The sequence below is a fragment of the Natator depressus genome, chromosome 27 (assembly GCF_965152275.1).
Source record: "Natator depressus isolate rNatDep1 chromosome 27, rNatDep2.hap1, whole genome shotgun sequence".
Classification (NCBI taxonomy): Eukaryota; Metazoa; Chordata; order Testudines; family Cheloniidae; genus Natator; species Natator depressus.
The window spans coordinates 5,826,691-5,853,595 of NC_134260.1; the positions used below are offsets into that span (position 1 = coordinate 5,826,691).

Sequence of the window (26,905 nt, forward strand, 5' to 3'; positions counted from 1 at the left end):
GACTGTTCCTGATCACTTTCCTCTCATGTAAGTGCTTCAGGATTGATTCTTTGAGGACCTGCTCCATGATTTTTCCAGGGACTGAGGTGAGGCTGACTGGCCTGTAGTTCCCAGGATCCTCCTTCTTCCCTTTTTTAAAGATTGGCACTACATTAGCCTTTTTCCAGTCATCCGGGACTTCCCCCGTTCGCCACGAGTTTTCAAAGATAATGGCCAAGGGCTCTGCAATCACAGCCGCCAATTCCTTCAGCACTCTCGGATGTAACTCGTCCGGCCCCATGGACTTGTGCATGTCCAGCTTTTCTAAATAGTCCCTAACCACCTCTATCTCCACAGAGGGCTGGCCATCTCTTCCCCATTCTGTGATGCCCAGCGCAGCAGTCTGGGAGCTGACCTTGTTAGTGAAAACAGAGGCAAAAAAAGCGTTGAGTACATTAGCTTTTTCCACATCCTCTGTCACTAGGTTGCCTCCCTCATTCAGTAAGGGGCCCACACTTTCCTTGGCTTTCTTCTTGTTGCCAACATACCTGAAGAAACCCTTCTTGTTACTCTTGACATCTCTTGCTAGCTGCAGCTCCAGGTGCGATTTGGCCCTCCTGATATCTTTCCTACATGCCCGAGCAATATTTTTATACTCTTCCCTTCAATCCTGCTTCATACCTCTGGAGGGACTTGGCTACACTGAAGCTTTGAACCAAGGACTGAAAGACCCATCCCAGCTGGGGATGTTCTCCAGAGACTTGATTTGAACCTGCAGTTTATTCTATCTCTGCTGCAAGCCTGAACCAAGAACTTGGCCATCACTGTATGTCATTGATTCCATTTAACCAATTCTAACTCTCATCTATATTTCTTTCCTTTTATGAATAAACCTTTAGATTTTAGATTCTAAAGGATGGGCAAGAGCATGATTTGTGGGTAAGATCTGATTTGTATATTGACCTGTGTCTGGGGCTTGGTCCTTTGGGATCAAGAGAACCTTTTTTCTTTTACTGGGGTATTGGTTTTCATAACCATTTGTCCCCATAACGAGTGGCACTGGTGGTGATACTGGGAAACTGGAGTGTCTAAGGGAATTGCTTGTGTGACTTGTGGTTAGCCAGTGGGGTAAAACCAAAGTCTTCTCTGTTTGGCTCGTTTGGTTTCCTTGGTGTGCACAGAAACCCCAGCTTTGGGCTGTAACTGCCCTGCTTGAAGCACTTTGTCCTGAATTGGCACTCTCAGTTGGGTCCCGCCAGAACCAGCCTCGTTACAGACCTATCAAAACTTTTCACAGACTGTGTCCTTTTTCCTTGAAATCTTCCGGTGTTTTGTCAGAAAATCAAACCTCTGCAACCTAAAATTTTCTACAGTTTTCAGATGAACATTTTGTGGTTTCTGGTATTTTTCCCCCACACACATCCACAAAATTTTAAGGTTATTTTTCATTTTCATGGAAAGTTCCAGTGGAAACCCCACTAATTTTCTGATTGGCGATATGCACAATTCATTCGTAGTTTGCTCTCTGGGGCTGGGAGAAGCAATTGAAGCAGGACACAGTGTTTAAAGCTCTTTGGGCCCTTGGCCTCTAGGGACCACATTTTCAGAATTGCTCAGTGTGAGATTTCCAAGGGCCCAGCGCCATGACGGGGGCTAGATTTCCCAAAGATTTCCCCACTTTCATGCCAGGGAGTGCCAGATTTTCAGAGAAACTCAGCAAATGGATTTTTTCTAAACAAAAGCCTGTTTTGATTTGAATCCAATAGAAATCAAAATAAACGTGTGATATTTTTTATCTAGGTTTTGAGCTTGTTTTTAAAATGTGTCATCAAAAAAAACCAAAAACCAACAAAATGTTGGTTTTAAATCCAAACAAAATTTGTGTTTTGTCAAACAATTGGCACTGTTGAGATAAGATGGATATTTTTACAAATACTTTGATATTATTTGAAATGCATTTCATTAAAAAAAAAAACACATTTTGGTCAAAAATGTTGGCCCAGCCCGAGCTTAGATCCCTGAGAATGTTACCTTGAGGCAATCTCTTTCGGTGCACTTGCTTTCTTAGTCATACACGATTCCCTTGGGGTGCTGCTGGAATTTCAATCCATAAAGGTCAAATTAACAACATCAGCATTTCTTTCCCCTTCAGTCTCGCACATCTTTCACACAGATATAGACATACCAAGCCGAGGAACTAAATTGGGATTTCAGAGACATGTGATGTAAAATGATCAGAAGTCTGGAAAAAATTCGATCCAAACATAGAGTGAGCATATTGGAACTATTTAGTGTAGAGAGCAGATGAATAAGAACTTGTCCAGACACAAAAATTTGACCTCTTTAACTAGACTGGTATATTTAATGCAGCACAACCTCCTAAGGTGGACCCAGTTATACTGGAGTAAAGAGCCTGTTCTGGTATCGCTTTTTCCCTATAAGGGAACAACATGCTATGCCAGTACAAGGCACCTTTATACCAGTGTAACTGCGTCCACATTAGGGGCTGCACTGCTCTAACTATACGTCACACTTGTGGCTTACAGAGGTATATAAAAGCTGGGTGTACACCAGACCTAAGAAAGGACATCCTGGAGATACGCAGAATAATGACTGGGCTAGAGAAGGTCAATCAGACGCCTTCCATTCGCCCTGTCCCAATAAGAATATCACCAACAAGCTCTTCTATAGCACTTTTCAGCAGTAGACCTCAAGGCACTCCAGCACTTTTAATGTAATTAGCCTTACAAGCCCCCTGGGAGTCAGAGCAGCACTGTTCTCCCCATTGTATAGATGGGGAACTGAGGCCCAGAGAGGCTAAGTGTCATGCCCAGGGTTACACAGAAGTTAGGTGGAGCAGGGATTAGAACCCAGGTCTCCTAAATCTTAGGATAGTCCCTGACTTATGATACTCTATAAACTGCTTTTCCAGACCCAAACAGAGGGGCACTGAGGGAAGTAATGGAGAGGGATTAGGATGTGAAACAGGTGAAAAGGGGTGAATTAGCATCTCTAAGGAGCAGGATGTGCAGCTTTCCGGACAGCTGTTGTGTGTTCCTATCATCCAAGGACTGCTTTGGGTGTGAGCTGGGACATGGGGTGGTCGAAAAGAAAACAGAACAATTGAGTGGCCACCTCTGCATATGGTGATAAGCTAAGCGTATCCAAAGACCCGGGGCTTGAGAAGCAGGTGCCAGGAGACTGGGAGCAAGATAAAGGTAAACTGAGTGGCCTTCTCTTTCTTCCCCCCTGTCAGATAACATGATACCAAGGGTGACTCTGTGAAAAAGCAAACAATTTTAGGGAAAATGAAAGAAAATACTTCCTCACGCAGAATGTAACCAGCCTGTGGGACTCCATGTCTCAGCAGGTCACTGAGTCAAACACTCCAACTGAAACTGGGTAGTTTCATGACCGATAACATATGGGGTTTGGCATCTTCACTGTCACAATTTGGTGCATGTGCTGATTACTGCAGAGGAGTGGGAGGAATCATAGAAGATTAGGGTTGCAAGAGACCTCAGGAGGTCATCTAGTCCAACCCCCTGCTCAAAGCAGGACCAACCCAACTAAATCATCCCAGCCAGGGCTTTGTCAAGCCAGGCCTTAAAAACCTCTAAGGATGGAGATTCCACCACGTCCTTAGGTAACCCATTCCAGTGCTTCACCACCCTCCTAGTGAAATAGTGTTTCCTAATATCCAACCTAGACCTCCCCCACTGCAACTTGAGATCATTGCTCCTTGTTCTGTCATCTGCCACCACTTAGAACAGGTGAGCTCCGTCCCCTTTGGAACCCCACTTCAGGTAGTTGAAGGCTGCTATCAAATCCCCTCCTCATTCTTCTCTTCTGCAGACTAAATTAGCCCAGTTCCCTCAGCCTCTCCTCGTAAGTCATGTACCTCAGCCCCCTAATCATTTTCGTTGCCCTCCGCTGGACTCTCTCCAATTTGTCCACATCCTTTATGTAGTGCAGGGACCAAAACTGGACGCAATACTCCAGGTGTGGCCTCAGCAGTGCCAAATAGAGGGGAATAATAACTTCCCTTGATCTGTTGGCTATGCTCCTACTAATGCAGCCCAATATGCCATTAGCCTTCTTGGCAACAAGGGCACACTGTTGACTCATATCCAGTTTCTCGTCCACTGTAACCCCTAGGTCCCTTTCTGCAGAACTGCTGCTTAGCCAGTCGGTCCCCAGCCTGTAGCGATGCATGGGATTCTTCCATCCTAAGTGCAGGACTCTGCACTTGTCCTTGCTGAACCTCATCAGATTTCTTTTAGCTCAGTCCTACAATTTGTCTATAACAATTCGCTTTAGGGAGAGTTTAGCTGGGTAAGAACCGAGGAACAGTTCAGTGTTTGGGCTCACAAGACATCGTCAGTGTTTAGCTGGCTGAGAGTGAGAGGCTGTGAAATGCCAGAACGGTGTGTGTCATATTTACGTCGTACAGACACCATGTACTCACGTCAAAGTCACATTTCTGCCCCAGGGTTGCAAAAAAGAAGAAGAAAGAGACGTATATGGTGTTGCCACCTTAGGTAAACCTGGTGTGTTGCTAGCCACGTGCATATGATTTCTCACCGATGTGCTCCTCGCACAGCCCTTCATCAGAAGGTAATACCAGATCTGTGAGCAACTCGAGATACAGAAGGGAGCAGCAAACATGGATCTGAGAGCTGGAACCAATTTTAAACTGACCTGCCGGCATGTGGAGAAATAACCCCTAAACTGCTATATATTCTTGGGGGTCTTTCTCCAGTCCAGTTTGAAATAACTCAAGTGCTGGTGTTTCCACTGCCTCCATAGGGAGTTGATCAGGAATCTTATTTCTTGATGGCAAGCCCACATTTCCCTGTGCTCCTTGCCAGCCCGCCACTCGGGTTGGGGGAAAATTGTATCTGGTTTTGGACCTTTCATCCATCCCAGAGACAGGACCATGCTCTCCAGCTCAGGCCCGGGACTTGCACCAGCTTAAGCAAAGGGGTGACTGTAAACTGCGCTGCCAAAGGCAGCGTGGACGCTCTTACTTTGGTTTAAATCCAACTTATTTTTGGTTTATCTTAAGTCAGTTAGGAACAGGTTTAAATTAATTAACAGGGCTTGTCAACATGGGGAGATTTACCAGCGTATCTATAACAGTCTCATTATCCTGCTGTGGTTATGCCTGTGTAACTCCTTGTGTGGGTACCCTTATTCGGTGATAACAGTGCTTTTTTCCAATCAAGTTTGTGCTGCTTTCAAAGCGACATACGCTAAATGCAGAGAAAGGCATTCTACACCCGAACACAGGGGGGTGCACCAGTGTAACTCACCAGTGTGCGCACATGTGTGCAGAGACCCCCTCCGACTCTTATTGTTGTCACGCTGCGAAGAACATAAACAATGTCCCTGTTATAAACAATTCTGCCGAGGCCAGAGCAGATGTTTGCAGAAAGCAGCTTGCAAAATAATTCCCTCTAAAATATGGATGGACTGGAAAAGAAAACATGAATGCATTTAGTATCTGATCAATGTAATTTCCATGCTAAGCAGTGGTCTAAACTCTGGTAGCCGGGTACAGCCAATGAGCAGCTACAATGGTGGCTATTAATGAGGGACAAATGGGACGGAACCTCTGCTCTAGTTAAGATTTAGATTGTAAAATCTGCACAGTTAATCTGATTTCCTTGAAATCTGGTGTGCCTCATGGGGACACTCGCTTGGGTTAGAGATCCAAATTTGGGGTCATTTCACTCAGGGGTTTCTGGGATACAGCCATCCCTCCAAAAAGATTCCTTAAATGCGTGGCAGGTGATTTTCTTTCCTCTATTCAGCACAATGCAGAGGGGAGAATTGGTAAATTCTAGCCCCATCAGTGCAACACTGTAAAGCACTGTAAAGCCCTTGGCACATGCCTCGAGAAAATTGTATCACTCTACACCACTGTAAGAGTGAACAGAAACTGTTCACAACAGAAGTCAAGTATGTATCCAGGCAAAACCACTGGGGGAATTTATGCAATCTCTCCTGAACATTGGGTATCAACCCTACTAGTAAAAAGAGCCATGAGACTATTATTCAGCCAAGATGCACCCTATCCCTTTCATCCCTGCTCTGTTTGTAACCCATTCCCCAGACCCAGCTCCATCGTCACACCCCTGCCTCGGGTGCAGGATCACAGCAGTCAGGACTAGAACTGGCCAGGATGTGGAATTTCAGTGCCATGAAAAAATGTAGTTTCCAGAAAACTTTTCCTCCCAAATCAAGACGAACCCTCCCCCCAAACTCAAATTTGGTCCCGGTATTGAATTTCCACAATAGTTCATTTGAGAAACGCGGAAACGTTCCCGCAGAGAGAGCCTTTCAGTTTTCCGAAAGAAAATATGCAAGAGACCCAACCCTGGACTCCCAGGGAGCCGTAGAACTCGACAGCTTCTGAGGAGATTGAAGCTGGCCAGCCGGATAACCAGCCACCCAGGGTGCTGGCCAACCTGGGATCCCTGGACTCTGGGATGTCTGTCTGGGAGCCTGACACCCCAGCCAGCCTGCTTCCCTGTCTGGTTGCCATCGGAAGTTTCGACAGAATCGAGACTTCCCGCGGCGTCACAGCTTTCCCCGGAGAACGCTGCTCCATTAGAAAATTTTCAGCCAGCTCTAATCAGGGTGTTTGTTTCCATGTCTCCCTAACGAAGGAGGCTTGCCCATAGCTGGGGCGCTGGCAGAGCCATGATTTGGAAGGAAGGAAGGACACCTCCTGCTGTTGCACCCCAACAACTTCCTGCAGCATGCTGGGCTGCCATGGAAGTCTCCTGTTCCCATGACTGGGATGCAGACGCTCCCGGAGGATTTTCACACTTGGGGAACTTGCCTCTCTCACACGTTGGCACCAGGGCTGGGTTTTCCCAGCTTATCCTTTTCCCTATGTCTTACACGTCTCTTGCAGCTGCTGCCCAGTGCTGGAAGTAGAGCTGGGGCATTTTTTTGTTCTTCGGCCCAGGACTCACCCCAGCCTTCCAAGCCCCATTTCTTTGGCCACAGAGGGTAGCCTGGGACACCCCCCTTCAAGCTCCATCAGTGACCCGCCCACGTTGGTTATTAGGGTTACAACAGAAAGACGTGCAGCACTTGTCCCAGACATGCATGCCGCAGAAAGCTCCTGCACCTCACCCCCATGCATGGCTGACCCCTGGCTCTTCAGCACCAGAATCCCAGCCCCATTAACACTGGAGCAGAAAGAGACCGAAAGCCCACAGCCCCAGAGGTGTTTAGGAACCTAACAGCAGCCACGAGAGGGTGAGATGCACAAAGCCAAACCCATCACTTCCTGTCTCCCAGCCCCATTCCCATCCCAAAGCAAGAGACAGGGGCTGGGGATCAGAGGGGATCACTAACCATTGCTGCCCTGGTGCTCCCTGGGTGATAAATGCCCTCCAGGTGGCTCTAGGTTAGATTCATATGCCATTCTGCTCCGGCTAACTGGGAGTGGGTCTGGGCCCCCCAGTCCCTGATGTCAGCCCCCTCCCCACATGCCCTGCTCCAGGGTCCTGTTCATATTCAACGGGAGTTGCCTGGTGACCAGTTTCAGCCTTCGGCCACCTCCTGACAAGGGGCCAAGGCCCAGCTCCTCGCAGCTGTTGAGGCCCCAAACTCCCAGGATCTGGGCCTAGGTGTTGTCAGACAGGATCCAGCCTCCCAGTCACACCCATTACACTTACAGGAGCCAAGGACAGGGAGGGCCCAGCCCACGTTTAGGGCCTGGACAGATTCTTTCTTCCCACGCCACCTGCTGCCTCCTCCCCCGCCCCCCGATTGCTGAGCGGGCTCATTTTGTGCGTCACACACACACAAAGCTGAATTTAGCGCACGTGAAGGGTGCCAGACTGATGTCCCTGTGGGTGACGCCATCTTGGCAGAGAATGGGCACTGCCTGGGCAGGTCAAGCATCCCAGGCGAACCCTGCGCCAGGGATATCCGGCCGTTCCAGCCAGGGCGCCAGCCTATCACTGAAGCAGGGTCGAGGGGCCACAATCCCTACTTTGGGCAGATCCCCTTGAGCCCTTTGGGCAACACGAAAGGGGCAGACATCACCTGCGAGTCCCCTGCTGGAGGAGGGCCCTGTGGGCATTCAGCCGGCATAACCGGTTCGCCCCCCTCCCTGCAGCCCCTGGCACAGTCTGGGCTTGGGAGGGGGAGTAGTGGCCGCGCCCTGGACTCCAGCTATCCAGAGATGGTGCATGGTCCCTGTGGGACCGCTGCCAGCAGGTGGAAGTTAGAACAACCCCTAGAGCTAGGGCAGCGAATCAGGGGCCACAACCAGCTGTTGGGGTCCATATTTTCCATATTTTCCTCCTTTCCCTGCTCCTGGGCTGCCCAGGGGGGCTGTTTGAAGGAGAGGGGCCATCCTGTGTTAGCCCCCCGGGTTCAGTGCTCCTTCCCTGCTTTCACTGGACTCCTGCAGTCCATCTGGGAAGTAGCCAATGGAGCAGCCACAGTGGCCCTCCTCCCTTTCTTGCAATGCGGCAGGTGGCCACTGGGTGAGCTGCTGAGGAGCTGCTGCAGAGCCGGGAGCTCTAGGCTGGGAGATGGGATGGTCCCAGCTCACTTTAGAGCTCCCCCAGAGCTGCTCAGGATGGTGACCTAGAGGCAAAAGGCTCCATAGTTCCTTCCAAATCCCCCCTGAGCCGTCTGTCCCCACCACTGTCTGAGCTTGGACATTAACTGATCGGCCACTGGCCACAGCACTGGCTTAGCTGCTCCGCCTCAGGCCAGCTGCTGGGACGTCCCATCCCCACCTGGCCGTTGCCAGCCGCCCGGACGTGCAGTTTGTAGAGAAGCAGTCCCAGAAAGGCAGCTGCTCTCAGCTCTCTGTACACCAGCCGCGGTGATGGGGCCAGAGGGGCAGCTCCGGCAGCGGGATTGATTTATGGGGTTTGTTTATTGCCTGACACCATAAATCTTTAATCTGCGGAGACACGGGACCCGGATGACCACTCTGTTTCAGGGTCAAGATTGGGGAGCTGACTGCTTGACAAATGCCCATTGCACGCTGGGCCCGGGGCAGGGCTGGAGACGAAGCAGGGGCCTATTTCATCCTGAATCACTGTGGTTGCATTAGAGGACCCTGAGAGGAAGGATGGGCCAATAGGTAGATCACTCGCCTTGGGCTTAGCAGCCTCTGGGTCAAGTTGCTGCTGTGCCACAGATTCCCTATGTGACCTTGGGTAAGTCCCTTTGTCTCTCTGCCTTGATTCCCCATTTGTACAGTGCCCTCCCTCCCAGAGGCGTTGGGATGCTTAAATACAATGAAGAGTCAAAGGTGTTCAGGTACTACCCAGGGGACATATAAATATGGGGAGATATTAAATGGTAGAAAAGTGAGGGGAGGTTTACACAGTCCCCTCTCCCAGTAGAAACCGCAGGCTCCAGAGTGCGTGCATCGGTCTGGCAGAGCACCCTGGATCTCCTGCTAGTTGATAATTCTCTATTGAGATCTGTCAGTTGTTAACTCATTTCTTTTGGGCCCACATTCATTTTGTGTAGTGCTAATTCTTTCATCAGAAAGTCGTGAGGTATGATGTCAAATGCCTTCTGGAAATGTAAGTATATTATATCAAGACAGCTGCCTTTATCAACCACACTTGGAACTGACTCACGTCTGTCTGACAAGATCTAAATTCCATGAAAACTATGTTGGCTGGTATTAATTATATTTCCGTCCTCCTTTCACTTTTTATTGATAGCACACCATATCAGCCATTCCATTATTATGCCTGGGGTCAATGTCAAGCTACGTAAACCTTTAGTTATTCAGGTAATTCTGTTTACCCTTTATAAATATTCTGCTTCATTCAGTAGCCAATGACTTCTCATTTTTCAGTGCTTCATCACTTTGCAAACCTCACACCTCCTGGCTCACCTGTGATGTCGGTGGGTGATAAGCCCCATTTTACAAATGGGGAAACTGAGGCACGTGTAGTTAAATGGGATCTGCCCAAGATCACACAGCAAGTCAGAATTACCACCATGATTATTTCCCAAGGAATGGGCAATTTAAGGTTGCTACAGCAACATAAACATTAGCAAAAACAGAGTTACAATTAAAAACACCTTGCCACAAAAAATATGGAATTGTTCCCAAAACTCTGAAGACTTTCACAATTCATATCTAGAACTATTGGGAAATGATTTTTTTCCTGCAATAATTTTTTTGAGGAAAACAACATTTTTTCAGCACATTGTTTTTAAAGGACTCATCAAACGGTCCTCTGTGAAAACAGAATCTTTTCCCACCAATATTTGCATTTTATCAAAACTCCAATTTTTGGCCAATTTTTTTTGGCCAGCTTTATTCATACACAATGAAGGAGAAATGTAGACATATAAACAGGTTTCAGAGTAACAGCCGTGTTAGTCTGTATTTGCAAAAAGAAAAGGAGTACTTGTGGCACCTTAGAGACTAACCAATTTATTTGAGCATGAGCTTTCGTGAGCTACAGCTCACTTCATCGGATGCATACTGTGGAAAGTACAGAAGACGTTTTTATACACACAAACCATGAAAAAATGGGTGATTATCACTACAAAAGGTTTTCTCTCCCCCCACCCCACTCTCCTGTTGGTAATAGCTTACCTAAAGTGATGACTCTCCTTACAATGTGTATGATAATCAAGGTAGGCCATTTCCAGCACAAATCCAGGGTTTAACAAGAACATCTGAGGAAGGAGGTGAGTATTCGCTTCAGGTTGGGGGGCTGTCTGTAAGCAAGGACTGGCCTGTCTCCCAAGATTTGTGAGAATGTTGGGTCATCCTTCAGGATAGGTTATAGATCCTTGATAATGCGTTGGAGGGTTTTAGTTGGGGGCTGAAGGTGATGGCTAGTGGCGTTCTGTTATTTTCTTTGTTGGGCCTGTCCTGTAGTAGGTGACTTCTGGGAACTCTTCTGGCTCTATCAATCTGTTTCTTCACTTCTGCAGGTGGGTATTGTAGTTGTAAGAATGCTTGATAGAGATCTTGTAGGTGTTTGTCTCTGTCTGAGGGGTTGGAGCAAATGTAGGCCAATCCTTGCCTACAGACAGCTCCCCAACCTGAAGCGAATACTCACCAGCAACCACATACCACACAACAGAACCACTAACCCAGGAACCTATCCTTGCAACAAAGCCTGTTGCCAACTGTGCCCACATATATATTCAGGGGACACCATCACAGGGCCTAATAACATCAGCCACACTATCAGAGGCTATTTCACCTGCACATCTACCAATGTGATATATGCCATCATGTGCCAGCAATGCCCCTCTGCCATGTACATTGGTCAAACTGGACAGTCTCTACGTAAAAGAATAAATGGACACAAATCAGATGTCAAGAATTATAACATTCATAAACCAGTCGGAGAACACTTCAATCTCTCTGGTCACGTGATTACAGACATGAAAGTTGCGATATTACAACAGAAAAACTTCAAATCCAGACTCCAGCGAGAGACTGCTGAATTGGAATTCATTTGCAAATTGGATACAATTAACTTAGGCTTGAATAGAGACTGGGAGTGGCTAAGTCATTGTGCAAGGTAACCTATTTCCCCTTGTTTTTTCCTACCCCCCCACCCCCACAGACGTTCTTGTTAAACCCTGGATTTGTGCTGGAAATGGCCCACCTTGATTATCATACACATTGAAAGGAGAGTGATCACTTTACATAAGCTATTACCAGCAGGAGAGTGGGGTGGGGGGAGAGAAAACCTTTTGTAGTGATAATCACCATTTTTTCATGGTTTGTGTGTATAAAAACATCTTCTGTACTTTCCTCAGTATGCATCCGATGAAGTGAGCTGTAGCTCATGAAAGCTTATGCTCAAATAAATTGGTTAGACATATAAACATGAACATTAAAATGTCCAGTTGCAACCATAGCTCCCCCACAATGCACTGCAGCTACCAAGATAAACTTGGGTCTATTCTGCTCTCACATCAGCAAAAGTATGGAGTAACTCCATTCAAGTCCTATGTAGAATTGATGTAACTGAGCTCAGATTCAGGCCCACGGTATTTGAGATGCGGAGTTCCTGAAAGCCAGTTAGAAAAGAATGAAACCACTCATTTCAGCCCAGAAAGTGCTGCTGTATCTTCAATAACTATAAGTGCTTTGCACTAAACCACACAAACACCTTTCAAGGTCTGTTGCACACCCCTCTTCAAACTGCAGAATGTTAATTATTGAATTATGTTGACATGACACAGAGAAATCGGTTTTGTATCTAATGCTCAGCTGTAGCAAAGACATATTTGGCTACAGAACATCCTGTACTATGTTAAAAATATATATAAATAACTCTGCAATCTGGCCTCAATAAAGCCTAAATTAACACACTGTGCTTTCATTAGCCGTATTAGCCATGGCCCGGATAGAGCTGATTTCCTGTACAGTATCACAGTTTACTAAGCGCTAAACCCACACCAAGAAAAGGAGGTCAGAGTTAAAGCCACCATTAAAATTTTATGTTGAATTATTCCGCCTGCAATGCACTGAAAATCTTTTCACGCAAAAGGTGTTACGCACAAAGCACTATGGGTGCAGAATTATTTTCAGCCCTGGAAGCGACATGCTTAATCCCGGGTACCATGAATAGACTCCAGCCAATGAACATGTGCCCAAAACATTGTGAGCCAAATCCCGCCTGGTTTGCTGCCCCAAAGGCAGCATGAAGCACAAACTCCCTCCAGGTTCTTCTAGAGGACCCAGTGCTTGAAAACTGAATAGGGACCAACCGCAGGACCCCTGGAGGGATGGGGAGGTTGCAAAGGAGTAATGGGGAAGGGAGGCAGGTCCCACAAAAAGAAGAGCTGTTGATTTTTCTCACTACAAGCTCTGAGCTGGGTTGTGAAACAACTACTGGAATCAAAAGAGTTAATATAACTATGTGTTATACCCTGCTAACCATGAAGCTGCCAGTTTCCCCTACTTTAACTTAAACTCTGTGCCACAGGAAACCCCCCAATACCTTGTTATTCTCTCAGCGTATAAATAATTTTTTTGCTGGTTCTATAGATGTGGCGGCTGAAGGCCACAGTGAGTACATGTCCTTCCACCAGGGCTCAGCCTCGAAAGACCCCACTTCAAGCTCCTTGGCCCATTCAGTCCTTTCTTGACCAGCAGATGGGCCATGTTTTCAGAGTGGGTTTTATAACAGGTGCTGCAACTAGGGCTGGTTGAAAAATTTTCATCAAAACTGTTTTTTAACAGCAAATTGGCTTTTCAGCTAAACAAAATTTGTCATGAAAAGTGTCTGCCTTCTTTGAAAATTTTGTGGGGTTTTTTTTGTCAAAAACCCAACATATCTGTATTTAGATAAGTAGTTGTGGTGCCTCATGGGAGCTGTAGTTCAGCTGCCTCGTGTCCTCATTCTCCTTCATGAGCCAGATTCCATGGTCAGACTACATCTCCCATGATGCACCATACCCAGGGACTCCCAAGATACAACTGCCTTTTTCACTCTGGGGGGATACCATGTTGCATCATGGGAAATGTAGTCTGACCAAGGAACCTGCCTTATAGAGGGGGATGGGAGTATGAGACAAGTGAATTACAACTCCCATGAGGCAATTGCAGCAAATTTCCTAATTGAAATATTTTGGTATTCACGCACACACACATACACACACCCCATTTTCCAACCAGCTCTAAACATAACTAAACAATTCATTATACATAAGTTGGCAGGAAGCTCTCATTTATTGTCACGACTTTTGGTTCCTTCTCACCCGGGAGAGCTGAACCACCCAACTGAGACTGAAAGTCTCTGCTGCTTCTCTCCGATTGCAAGTCCACCCAGGCCCGCTTATTATAATCTGCTTTGCATCAGAGTGTGAAACACAGGTATCCCCAGAAAGACTCAAACCCAGAACAGGGCAAGCATTTTCCCGGTCACACCTATGGTCAAGATAGTCCAGTTCCTGGGCTTGCCTTCACTAGGGAAAGAAGTGTGTTTCTACAATGAGATAAGCACTCGCACATTAGCTGTCTTGCTGTAAAACCCGAGTGGAAACAAAGCAACCTTGATAGAGGGATAGTTGCACCTCAGTGTAGCTGATTGAGATGGAGAAGGAGGGTTTAAGGCAGGAGTTCCCACACTGTGGTACATGAGCTTAATGTTCCATCCATTTGCTTCACAACAAGTTTTTAAGAAGGTTGTACAGGAACTGGTGCAGTTTCAGAGCCAGTGGTGTGGGGTTTAACCACAACCAGCTACAGCAAGGTAACACTTCCCTCTGCCTCGTCTCCACTAAGAACTTGCAACACTGTGGCTATTTCAAGTTAGCTATCTCGTAAGAGAGAGACCCCTTTTTTTCCTAGTGAAGAAACAGGCTCTGAGAGTGGCCAACAATGACTGCTTCAGAGGAAGAAAGCTCTCAGTGTGTTAGGGGATAATGGGATGCAGCAAGCAGCTGGGGACGGGAATGGGATACAGTGAGAAGCTCCTGTATCCCACCAGCAACAAATCCCCTGGCCCACCATACCCCCGGCTCTGCAGGGTTCAGTCCCTTTGCTCTGTTGACCAAGGGGTGCTGCGGGTGGGAGCTCCATGCCATTCACTTTGGGATCTCTGTTAACCCTCTCTCCTGTCTCTCCCAGGTCTCCAGTGCAACGCCTCAATAGACCTGATTGGTACATGCTGGCCCCGGAGTGCTGTGGGGCAGCTGGTGGCCCGTCCTTGCCCTGAATACTTCTACGGAGTCCGATACAACACCACAAGTAAGGCACGTGGGTCTGAGGGGGCGGGGGAGGGAATAGGAAGGGGGCAGCAGCACCAGGGTCACTGACCCCCAGGGCTGAGTTTGGCATCAGTTGCACACACACCGAGCTATGACAGGGCAATGGGGCAAAAAGAAAACCCCGTTCCTGGCTACCAAAGAGCTTCTGCTTCATTTGCGGTTGGCATTGGCACCTGCCCAGCACATGAAAGGTGGGGCCGCACCCTGTTCTCACTGTGTCGAGCCCAGCGACAGCAGTTCAGTCAGATGTTTCTGGCCATCTGTTGGGTGCTGTAGGTGTGAGGAGGGAACCCGGTCACCCAATGTGTGGTACCACATGGGAACATTGCCACTCTGGCTTAGACCCAAGGCCTGCCTAGTCCAGGAACCTGTCTTTGGCAGATGCTTCAGGGGAAGAGGCAAGAAAGCCTGCAGTGGGTAGATGTGACCCCCACATTAGGTTTCATCCTGGTATCTAATAGTCACTGATTGTCTTAAACCTCGGAACATGAGGTTTAACATCTCTTCCCAATTATTGTTAGCATTAAATATGGTAATTCTGGGAAGCTTTGTTACCATGTAAACGCCCAGTCCTTTTTGGATTGTGCTAAGATCTTGGCCTCAGAAGCATCATGTAGCAGTGAGTTCCACAGGCTAATCCCCTTATGTGAAAACATATTTCCTTTGACCTGTTTTGAATTTGCCACCTTTCAATTACATGACTGTTCCCTTGTCCTTGGGTGAGGAGACCGGGAGAACAGAGGCACCCAGTTCTACGTTTGCTAGCCCATTCATCCCGTTTGTGTAAACAATGGGCCTCCACGTTCTGACACTTGGCCAGTGCTAGCCACTGCTGGACACCAGGCAAGCGGCTACGAGTCAGAGAGTTTACAGCCAGAAGGTACCACCAGATCATCTAGTCTGACCTCCTGCATAGCACAGACCACCAGCACCACCCAGCACTGGCACACTAAACCCAACAACTAAAATGAGACCAAAATATTACAGCCCACCAGAATGGCGTGTGGGGGGCAGGAGGGCATGGCAGTGGCAATGCTTCTGATAGTCCTAGCCAACATGGCAACTCCTGTTGCATGGGATGAACATCACCTTCCTTCGCTGCTATATAGCCCTTTTCATCCATTGATCTCAAAGCACTTGACAAAGGAGTTCAGCAGCATTATCCCCGTTTTACAGATGGGGAAACTGAGTCCTTCTTCCTAACCCATCCCTTCTGGGGTGCAGTTCACTCTCAGGTGCTTCTGCAGGAATGGCTCCCCAGAAAGGGGATGGGTTAGGAGGAAAGACTTAGTTTCCCCACCTGTAACATGGGGTTAATGCCGCTACACTCCTTTGGGAGGCTGACACTCTGATGCACTACAGTTCTGCACTTAGAGAGAGGAAGGATGGTCCTGGAGTTAGAACATTGAGTCCCTGCTCTACTACAGACTTCTCTTGTGGCCTTGGGCAAGTCACTTAGTCTTTCTGTGCCTCAGGTCCCCTTGTGTAAACTAGGGATAGGAGCACTGTCCTACTTCACCAAGGGGTCATGAGGAGTTAAAGACTGTGTGGTGTTCAGATATCATGGTGGTGGGAAATAAGCACTGCAGGTCCATATCAATGTGCTTGAGAGAAAGAGTAGTAAGTTATTATCTAAAGTGCCCGGATCAGCCTCAGGAGTAAATATATGGGTAGAAAGCTGGTCTGTCCCCCTGTTTTTATGATTGGTCACGTCCTTCCAAAGAGAAAAGGAAAGTGTAAATGCTCCAAGCTCCCGCGGACATAAGGGGCCTGAAGGGAATTGTTTTCTGCTTATTCTTGTTCATGACATTTTAACGAAAATTGCTTGAAAATGGCTGATGACGTTTTGCTGAGCGCCACAGATTGGGAGGTGGGGGGTGGGGGGAACCTCAAGTCTGGTTAATAGCTAAGGCATGGAGAAGGGTATCTTTTTTCCCCATAAAAGTGTTGATAATTGTCAACCAAAAAAAAACTCCATCAGAAAGATGAATTATCCCCAGCTCTCCCAGGGAACAGGATAGTGGGTTTATATTTTGTTAATGTTCTTAAGCTGCTGATTATCATGATTGTACACACGGCGTTATTTTTAATGATTTAATTATGAGGCCACCTTTGTGGTGTCAGCTAGTTGTCATGGGGACTTTCTGGCAATGCTTCTTTGCAAGGCCACATAGATTTGTTTGTTTGATCTCTGGGGTGACTTCATTGTTGGGAAGGTAGGTTTGCTCAGTGAAATTGAGCAGGTTTGGTTTCCTCCTGCCTGGCTCTGCTTTGATGTCTTCATTGTTTGGTAAAGCATATTACAGTGCCTCGCTGGTGGCTTTGCAACCCTGGCCCTGCTAGCCATCTTCTTCCGTTTATTAGGAGGGGAGATGAGCTCACAGACAAAGGACTGTGCAAAAAGATGTAAGGGAAGCTGGTCACATTTTCCCATCACTTTCATGTCCTTTGGGTTCCCATTTCCTTACAATTTCATGAGCTACATTTATAGTAAGTGAGGCTGAGCAATAGGGTGAGCCTCAGTCATTTCAGAGCTATCTATTTATCTGAGGTCCCCATTATCTTAGTATCAGAGCCTCTCACAATCTTCATCCTCACAACATCCCTGTGAGGTCGGGCAGTGCTCTTATCCCCATTTTACAGATGGAAAAGAGAAGCCTCAAACATATTGAGATTCTTCATTAACACTGCTTAAAATGGAAGGCTAAAGTTGGGAACCTGGGTCCACCCAAGTCTGGGGCTGGAGCCTTGACCAGTGCACCAGCCTTCCACATATCCGTCATTTGAAAATTTCTGAGCATCTTGGGTCCACGGAGCAGGGCTGGAAATCTTTCACGAGGTCTGCAACCTCTGCTCAGGTGAGGAGGCCACGGGATCTCCCAGCGCAGCTGCCTCTTCTGTGATGCCTTTGAAAAAGAAGCCAGCCAAGTGGGACACGTGTATTCAAAAAGTGATCTCCTGACTGTTGTGAGTCTGACTAGCACGTTGTGTGTCAGCCTGAGTTAGACCCCGATCCAGCAAACACGAGTCGCCCCTACTTAATCATATGATCCCATGGACATAGATTCTAAGGCAGAAAAGGACCAGTCCGATCAACCAGTCTGACCTCCTGTATAACACAAGCCAGGGAACTGCCCCAAAATAATTCCTAGAGCAGATCTGACATCACTGGCACTTCTTGCCTTGTGCCAGGGCTGCCAGGTCAGGCCCACAAAATGGGACTAGGACTGGTGGGAAATCTTGTAGCTAAACTATTTTTCTATGGCAAGTTGGGTGTTTGGCTAAATGATGCTCTTTCACCACAAGGAAGTGCTTTCCACAGAAAATTTCCAAATCTCATCGCAAACACTTTTGGGCTGAAAATTGTAGTTTTTCAGCACGTGGAACGTTTTCTTATCTTTGATTTTTGGAGGAAAAGTCCACATTTCCCATGGGAGGCAGCGGGAAGAGGCCATTTCTTCACCAGCTCTAAATGTGAGTGGTTAGAGAGCGCCTAAATCCCATTTTGAAAATTAAACTTAGGCTCCTAAATCAGTTAGGTCTTGCAATGCTAAGCACAGCAACAGCTAACTACCTTTAAAAATCTGGGGCCCATCCACACAGTCCACAGCAGCGAGCCTCCCAGCCCAGATAGACAGACTCGGGCTCGCACTGAAAATAGCTGTGTAGACATTGAGGCTTGCGCTCTGAAGCCTAGGGAGGGGTTGGGCTTCAGAGCCTGAATTCAGCATCTATACGGCCATTTTTACAACACTGGCACAACCCCCACCAGGCCCAGTCTGCCAGCCCAGACTGGGAGGCTCGCTGCCGTGAGCTGTGTAGATTTATCCTATGTGACTTGCCCAAGGTGACACAAGAAGTCTGTGGCCCAGGAGGGGACAGAGCCCAACACTCCCAAGTCATAAGCTAGCCACTTAACCACTTGTCCATCCTTCCTTAAGAGGGAATCACTGTGGTTTTATTCGAACAGAAGCTTCCCCCCAATTCCTTTCTAGCTGCAGCAATACTGCCCTAGCCTCAGCACTGTGTGCTGGTTGTTTATTATTATCTATTATAGCAGTAGCGGCTAGCAGCTCTCATCATGGACCATGACCCCATTGTGCTAGGTGCTGTACGAACATAGAACAAAAAGACAGTCCCTGCCCCAAAGAGCTTCCAGTGTGAGCGGCCCTTAGTCTTGCCTTGTTGAAGCCGATAGCAGGATCCATGGCCCAGGCATTTTGTAGCTCCTCAATGGGTGCAATCAGCATGAATTGGAATCCTTTGCAGAGCTGAGGGTGCCAGTTCTGACAGCTGGTGCTTACACCCACGTACTCGCTTCCGCTCTCTCCCACTCAGCAGCCTTCCCACACAATAGCTCCTCCGCCACTTTGTCCTTCACCACATCCCGGCACCTGGCACTCTCGGAATTAATGTGCCCATCTCCCAGTGCTTTGCAATCACAGCTATTGACCTGGTTCGGTTAGTGGGCGTCAGGAGACCTGAGTTCCATGCCCAGCTGTGTGACTTTGGGCAAGTCACTTTGCCTTGAATCCTTTTATGGGCCTGTGAATTGGTTTTGTGTGTGTGTGCTTGTGCGTGTGTGTGTGTGTGCATGCATCACTGCAATCTACAGGGTAGAATCAGAGCTACTCAACTGTGTGTCTTAGGCCCAACGCTGCTACTAGCAAATGAAGATTCTCCTACAGCTCAGTGTCAGGGGACCTGGGCATTGAAAGTGGGACAGGCTGAGTCCCTAGCCCACTCTTACCACTAAGCTCTGAGTAGCCATCTTGTGCAGCGTAGTGACAACCAGGAAGCTCAAGGTGGCTCCAAATTTGCAGTGCTGTTTGAGACCCCCTTTTGAGGCCCCACTTTTTGTTTGTTTATCTGTTTTGTGGGACTTTTAGAATTCACGATAGCGAAAGTGGTACAGACACCATCCAAGCGTCCCACAAACCTTTACCTCTCCTAGTTTGACCTGCATAGCACAGGTCTGTACATTTCACCCAGTTACCCCTGTATTGAGCGCAATGACTTTGGCTAGACTGAAGCATTTAAGTCCTCATGAGACTAAACGGCTGCGTGCCACAGACAGAGACCATGCCCGAGGCCCCTGCATTGGCATGGAATTGATTAGGTGCCAATCTGTGCCCAGTGGGAAATTCTTTACCAACCCCGCTCTGGTGATCAGTGTGACCCTGAGCATGTGAGCAAGACACATCAGCCAGGCACATAAGAAAGAGTCCTCTGTACCTCACGCCAATCTACTTCAGTGTTGGCCATGTCCTGAGTCCAATCCAGTTTCATGGGTTTCTCCAGATTTTGCATCCAGTTTGGATTCCTCACGGAGCCCAGGGCATTAGGAGCTGAGAGGCTGTTTTAGGTGTAGACTAGTTCTAGTCTTGCAAAAGGTAGCATTAATTATTATCCCAGTGGGCTGTGAAACACACAGTAACATTGCACTGGCTTCTGACAGCTGTATCCGTACAGCACCCCTCATGCACACAGAGAGAGAGAGAGAGAGAAAGAGAGAGCTGGCACACACACACACACACACACACACACTGCTTACAAAGTGCCTCACCCCTAGCTTGCAGCACTCCCTGCTATTCCAGTCCTGGGCTCCCCAGGCAATTCTGCCAATACAAATCTGATCCACAGTACCTGGTTATTACAGTCCTAGACCTCTCCTGGACTGACTTCAACTCCGGTGTTGAATTATGCTGTGAACAAACCCGCTACACCATCGTTCATTAGTGGAGAAATGTTGCCATTAGGGCTGTCAATTAATTGCAGTTAAATGCACGCGATTAAAGCAAAACAAATTAACTAGATTTTTAAAAAAAACAGTCATGATTAATCACAGTTTTAATGGCACTGCTAAACAATAATAGGATACCAATTTAAATTTATTATAAATACTTTTGGATGCTTTTCGACATTTTCAAAGATATTGATTTCAATTACAACACAGAATACAAAGTGTACAGTGTTCACTTTATATTATTTTAGATTACAAATATTTGCACTGTAAAAAAATAAACAAAAGAAATAGTATTTTTCAAAAGAAAAGGAGGACTTGTGGCACCTTAGAGACTAGCAAATTTATTTGAGCATAAGCTTTTGTGAACTACAGTTCACTTCATCGGATGCATTCCTTTTTCCACTCCATATGGCTAAATTCAGTGCCTTGCATAATGACAGGTTTCAGGGTAGCAGCCGTGTTAGGCTGTATTCACAAAAGAAAAGGAGGACTTGTGGCACCTTAGAGACTAACAAATTTATTTGGGCATAAGCTTTTGTGAGCTACAGCTCACTTCACTGGCTTCTGACAGTTGTATCAGTATCCGATGAAGTGAGTATTTTTCAGTTCACTGCATACAAGTACCGTAGTGCAATCTCATGAAAGTGCAACTTACAAATGTAGATTTTTTTTGGTTGCATAACTGCACTCAAAAACAAAACAATATAAAACTTTAGAGCCTACACTTGTCCTACTTCTTGTTCAGCCAACCGCTAAGACAAACAAGTTTGTTTACGTTTACGGGAGATAATGCTGCCCGCTTCTTGTTTACAATGGCACCTGAAAGTGAGAACAGGCATTCGCGTGGCACTCTTGTAGCCGGTGTTGCACGGTATTTCCGTGCTAGATGAGCTAAACATTCGTATGCCCCTTCACGCTTCGACATTTGTAAGCTGCACTTCCACTTTCAATATATTTGAAAATGTTCAGAAACATCCACAAATACTTATCATAAATGTAAATGAGTATTCTATTAGTGCTAAACAGTGCAATAAAACTGCGATTACGCAAGACTCTTTTTGTTTCATCTTGCAATTAACGGCGATTATATTTTTGAATCGTTTGACAGCCCTAGTTGCCACATATTGACCGGAGGGGCAACACGAGTGATGAATGCAATAAATTAACCTCAGGTTTCAGTTTGGGATCAGCACTGCCTGTCGCAGCTCTATGGCATTTAAGGGCATAAATTGATCCGAGGGGAGGTGATGTGCAGGAAGATGCTGTGAAATCATTACACCATTAATAACCCTGGGGGAGAGGGGGGTTGTTTGTTTTATTTAACAAACAATCTAAGGGCTGTCTGTGTCCCCTGTGAATTCTCCATGGCTGGCACTGTAATGTGTGGTCTCTAATTCACATTCACAGATCTCTAATCACTAATCTAGCCCTCCCATTTGATGCTGTGTGTGAAGTGTGCATGAGAAACAAATGGCGCGTGATCACATCTAGCAGCCAGAGGCCTCCAGAGGGGGGTGAAAGGCCAATTTCCCCTGTCTAAGCCATTTAGCTATGGGCACATTGATACCACGCTCATCACTGGGCTATCTGAGTGCCTTACTGCTGAGGCAGGGAGGGTGCCACAGGGTACCAAGGTGTTCTGTGCGCATTCACACCAAATGGCAAAGGGTTTGTGTCTTCATCCCACCGCAAAGCCGGCACTATGGAAGTGGAGGGTGGCCGGCAGGAGGAAGCTAACCATATCCCGGCGTGGGAAAGGTTTTGGCTTCATGTTTCATTCAAGAGAGGGTGCCCCCACCTGGGGCCAGCCCTGAGGCTGAGGGGAGATCACCCCCTGTTACTCTACCCTCTCCACTGCCCACAGCACAGCGCCTCCTGGCTCCGCAGAACGTGTGGTTTTGTCTGGTATCCCACATGGAGGACGCCATTGCAAGCGCGTGCCACTCCGCCTTCACCTGCGTGACCTTGTGCACACGCGTGTGAGGAGGGTCATGCTGGACGGCGCGGCACACTCTTTGAAACAGGGTCCTCCAGGCAGCATGGCCTCACCTGCACCAGGCTCGCAAGGTCATGCCAGCGGGGGCAGGGTCACGCGGGTGGGGGCAAGCCACACCATTCCTGGACGTACTGGCCCATCCAGTATTCTGGGCTCTGAAACCCAGGCTCCAGCCCAAGCCTGAACGTCTGTCTACACTGCTATTTTTAGCCCTGTAGCCCAAGCCCTGCCAGCCCGAGTCAGTTAACCTAAGCTCTGAGACTGTCGACGAATCCGACTCCATGCGGGGAAGAGCAGAACAAGAGATTGGGCCCCAGTGTGGTTGGGGATGAAGCAGCTGAGTCTGGGGGACAAGGAGAGCTGCTGGCAATGTACTGATGAGAGGAAGCAAGGAGAAGAAGGCATCTCCGGATGGTGAGGAGGAAACTGAAGCCTGGGGCTATTTCCTTAGGCTAGTTTGTTGGTTATCGGTGACTAACGTCCGCCGTGAACAAGGGGTTATTGAAGGTAAAGTCTGACTCAGATTGGTTTATGTAGCCAAAGGGGAAACTGAGGCACAGCTCAGGGCCTGGGCCTATGACAGGGCCCTTCTGGCCTTGTAATCTCTGAATCCAATTTCTCTGATAGGGCACAAAGGCCTGTTTGCTAATAATAGACCTGCAATGTCCCCATCGCTCTATCACTCCTCTGGCGCTAATGCTAATAGGATGCTGCTTTGGGCTTGCCACGGGAGTTCTCTTCTCAGCTCGTGGTGCCTAGAGTCATCCCCGTGACAATGAAATTTGCCAATATGCTAAGGAAGTTGTTATTGCAGGAAATAAGGCGCCAACTTCACATTATCACTGAGATAGTGTTAAAACAGACATTGAATGATCATATGGGCGAACAGCCAGTATGAAGGGAACATTACCACCAGCCCTTTGCTCTAGATTTGCTTTTCTTTCTTTCCTTCTTGGCTCCTGCTTTCATCCTTGTTTGCAAAGAAAGTTTTTGAAAGAACAAACATGGCATTTACTAAGTGGCAACTGGATTTCCATGTTGAAATAATAATAATCAAGTAAATGAGTCAGTATTACAGGAAAAAAATCCAGTTGGCCCGGTGCCATGGCAACCTGAAAATCTTGCCATAGCAACTTCCAAATCTCTTTTTTAATCCTGTGCCATTAACTGTTCAATATGTTTGTGTCTCTTTCCTCCAGACAACGGGTACAGAGAATGCCTCATGAATGGGAGCTGGGCAGCCCGCGTCAATTATTCCCAGTGCCAGGAGATTCTCGACGAGGAGGTACGTGCCCACAGACCATTTGAACCAGGTCGTGTTTTTTCCATGGGGTTGGAAGGAAGTGGCTGGAAGGGTGGTTAAGCACTGGAATAAATTGTCTAGGGAGGTTGTGGAATCTCCATCATTGGAGATTTTTAAGAGCAGATTGGACAAACACCAGTCAGGGATGGTCTAGATAATACTTAGTCCTGCCATGAGTGCAGGGGACTGGATTAGATGACCTCTTGAGGCCCCTTCCAGTCCTATGATTCTGTGTTGCTATCTCTTGCCGGGAAGGGCTTTCTCACCATGTTAATTGATGATTCTCAGGTTGGATGAGTGCCTGACAGTGGGGAAAGAATTAGTTTAATTAGCATGCATGTCTTCTCCTGAGCACATACTGCTCTGGCCAAAACCCACCACCACCCTCAAGGGTGGGACGGAAAAGGAGTCACTTGAGATATTGGATGTATCAAATTTCCAGGCACCTTTGCTCAATTCTAATTACACCAGAGACCTCTGGGATTTTCACACAGGCCTCTCCACCAAGTGGGGCTGCTGGAGGCATGAAGTGGTTGTGTCAGCCATTAGGTGCCTCCGCCTTCTTGGGCCCAGCACCAGCCCAGCCATGCATGGTGCCTTGCAGGCCGCAGGCCGGCCTGCCGACTCTGTAGAGGGCTCAGCACATCTGTTGGCTAAACACCTTCAGAAAAAGGTTGAGAGCCATCAGCATCAATGGCATCAGAAGGGGTCTATTACAATAGGGGACAGGTTAAATTATTAGTTACTGGGATAATTTCAGTACAGGCAAAATTTCCGGTGGCAGAACACACTTTTTGGGTATACGTTTGATTATTTACTAGTGAGGCTACTGATTGGTCAAGATCTAGAAAAATATTACTTTTCCATTCCCACCCTAAGTTTGTTAAGAAGGAGAGGCTGAGGAATATTAAAAGTTTTATCTTCAGGTAGTTTTGGCTATCTTCCACAAGCTATTCTTCAAGATTTTGTAGTCTTAATTTACTTAGCTGTCCGGCAATGAGGCAGCAAGGGAGAGGTTACTAGCACAATCACCTTGCTTGGTTGGAGGCTTTATTATGTCCTTAGGTGGAGAGGTTGTTTTCTTCAGGTGGAGAGGTTGTGCCTTTAAAGGCACAGTGGGTCTGTCAGCAGACAAAGGAGAGGTTACTGTCTTTTTACCTTGTCCTTCACTCCTGCTGTTCAGAAGGAGCAACAACACCAGAAGGAAAGATAGATTGATCATCAGTTGGAGAGCCATTACAGTGAGAAACATGGGCAGGTAGTCAATTCTCGGCACTTCACAGTGGTGTTGATAATTAACAGGACTTAATAAGGGTCTTTCAGCATGGCGCCAGGGCGGTTCCTCGCTGATGGACCTCTATGTAGCTCCAGTCTCCTGGTTTCAGCAAGTGACAGGGCTGCTGTATATAAAAAGACCTAACACATTTCGTTAGTGCCTGACAATAATTAAGCATTGTGTTATTTATTAAATGGCTGCTCATCTGAGCCAGGATCAGTGGGGCGCAGCCAGTAGTCGCATTGGGCACCCTGTTAGAATTCATGAGGGCTGAGTCCAGTCTTTTGATTGGGAGTGGCTCTCATATTCATTAATGCTAACGGGAGGGCATTTGGCCACTTTAAATTTGTTTTAGCACAGGCCAGTTTTATTTTTCAAAATTCCATTTTGACGTTTTACTGTCCTGGCAGACTGCGGGTGGTGGGGGCAGTGGAGATTGTGTTGGATCTGTAAAGCTGCACATAACTTGTTATAATTTGTCCAATAATATTAGGTCCACTAAAAAGAAAAGGAGGACTTGTGGCACCTTAGAGGCTAACCAATTTATCTGAGCATAAGCTTTCGTGAGCTACAGCTCACTTCGTTGGATGCATCTAACCTTGACAGCTTTACCAACGCTATGTTGCTGGCAGACTACACACTGTTGGCAGTATTGGTTAAAATATTCCTTTCTTTACAAATACCCTTGCTGATTGCAGGCAAAACTGAGGAATTACTCCCCATATTTTCCTGTATTTGTTTTATAGGCAGGTTAGGTTTTAATGGCTTCTATTTTTATTATTTAGGTGATTTGCATTAACACAGGTTTCAGAGTAACAGCCGTGTTAGTCTGTATTCGCAAAAAGAAAAGGAGTACTTGTGGCACCTTAGAGACTAACCAATTTATTTGAGCATAAGCTTTCGTGAGCTACAGCTCACGAAAGCTTATGCTCAAATAAATTGGTTAGTCTCTAAGGTGCCACAAGTACTCCTTTTCTTTTTGCATTAACACAGACATTCTTGGCTTGCTTTTGGATTCAAAGTTATCAGCCGCTTAGAGACTTTGTCTCAAAAGGACACAATTAACTTTTAACTTTTAACTTTTGCTCTTAAACACACATTGATTTGAAAAGGAAAACACGACCCGTTTTGGCTCCCCTTTGGCAAAGTGCCTGTTGATTACATGGAGCCACCTTAAGACTTAGTGTGGGGCACCGACTACAGCTTTTATGTGCCATTTGTTACCAAAACAGATTTAAAATCCTTTTCCATTTTCCTGGCTTTGACTGCCCTGCTGCAGCCACAGCTTTGGTCTTTATTTAAAAACATTTTAAATCTTGTAAAGCATTAAGTCACCTTAAGGATTAAATGCTAAATACCAAAATTAAACAGCGCTCGTTTCTTTTGTTTGGCAAAAGTATTTTTTTGGTTTTACAATTTTAAAACAACGCCTATTTATTTTAAACTTATAAAACAAAGACTGTACTCACCAGGAGTGGTTTTTAGCTAATTTGCCTAACTTGTTTATAGTTAAATGATTTTACTTAAATAACCGTTTGCCTGGATTCTTCCAGAGAAATGCGTCCTTTCTTCAAAGGAATGGCTGCAAAGAAACCAAGAATTTTCTTTTCATAACACCTTCTTTAACATTTGTACAAAGTTTCACTGCTTAATTTCCACCAGTAACTCCAGAGTTAACCTCTCACTTTCTTTTCTTTTAACTTTCTTAAACTGCGGTTGCCTGCGTGTCTGGGCCCGATCCTTTTTTGTTGTTGTTGCATTATTTCTTTTCATGGGCACAGGCATTGTTTTACTACCAATTGAGCAAGGAGAATGGGCTTTTTGACTAACCCCCCTTTTATTTATTTA

At 46.8% G+C, this 26,905-nt stretch overlaps 1 protein-coding gene across 1 annotated transcript in view; it reads left to right on the top strand.

Annotated features, from left to right (window-relative positions):
* The window catches only part of CRHR1 (corticotropin releasing hormone receptor 1), a 116,163-nt gene that overhangs the window by 52,141 nt on the left and 37,117 nt on the right, over positions 1 to 26,905 (top strand). Inside the window, exons 3-4 of the mRNA XM_074940737.1 lie at positions 14,597 to 14,716; positions 23,678 to 23,763. Coding sequence (XP_074796838.1) covers positions 14,597 to 14,716; positions 23,678 to 23,763 — 206 coding nt within the window. The remainder of the gene's footprint in view (positions 1 to 14,596; positions 14,717 to 23,677; positions 23,764 to 26,905) is intronic.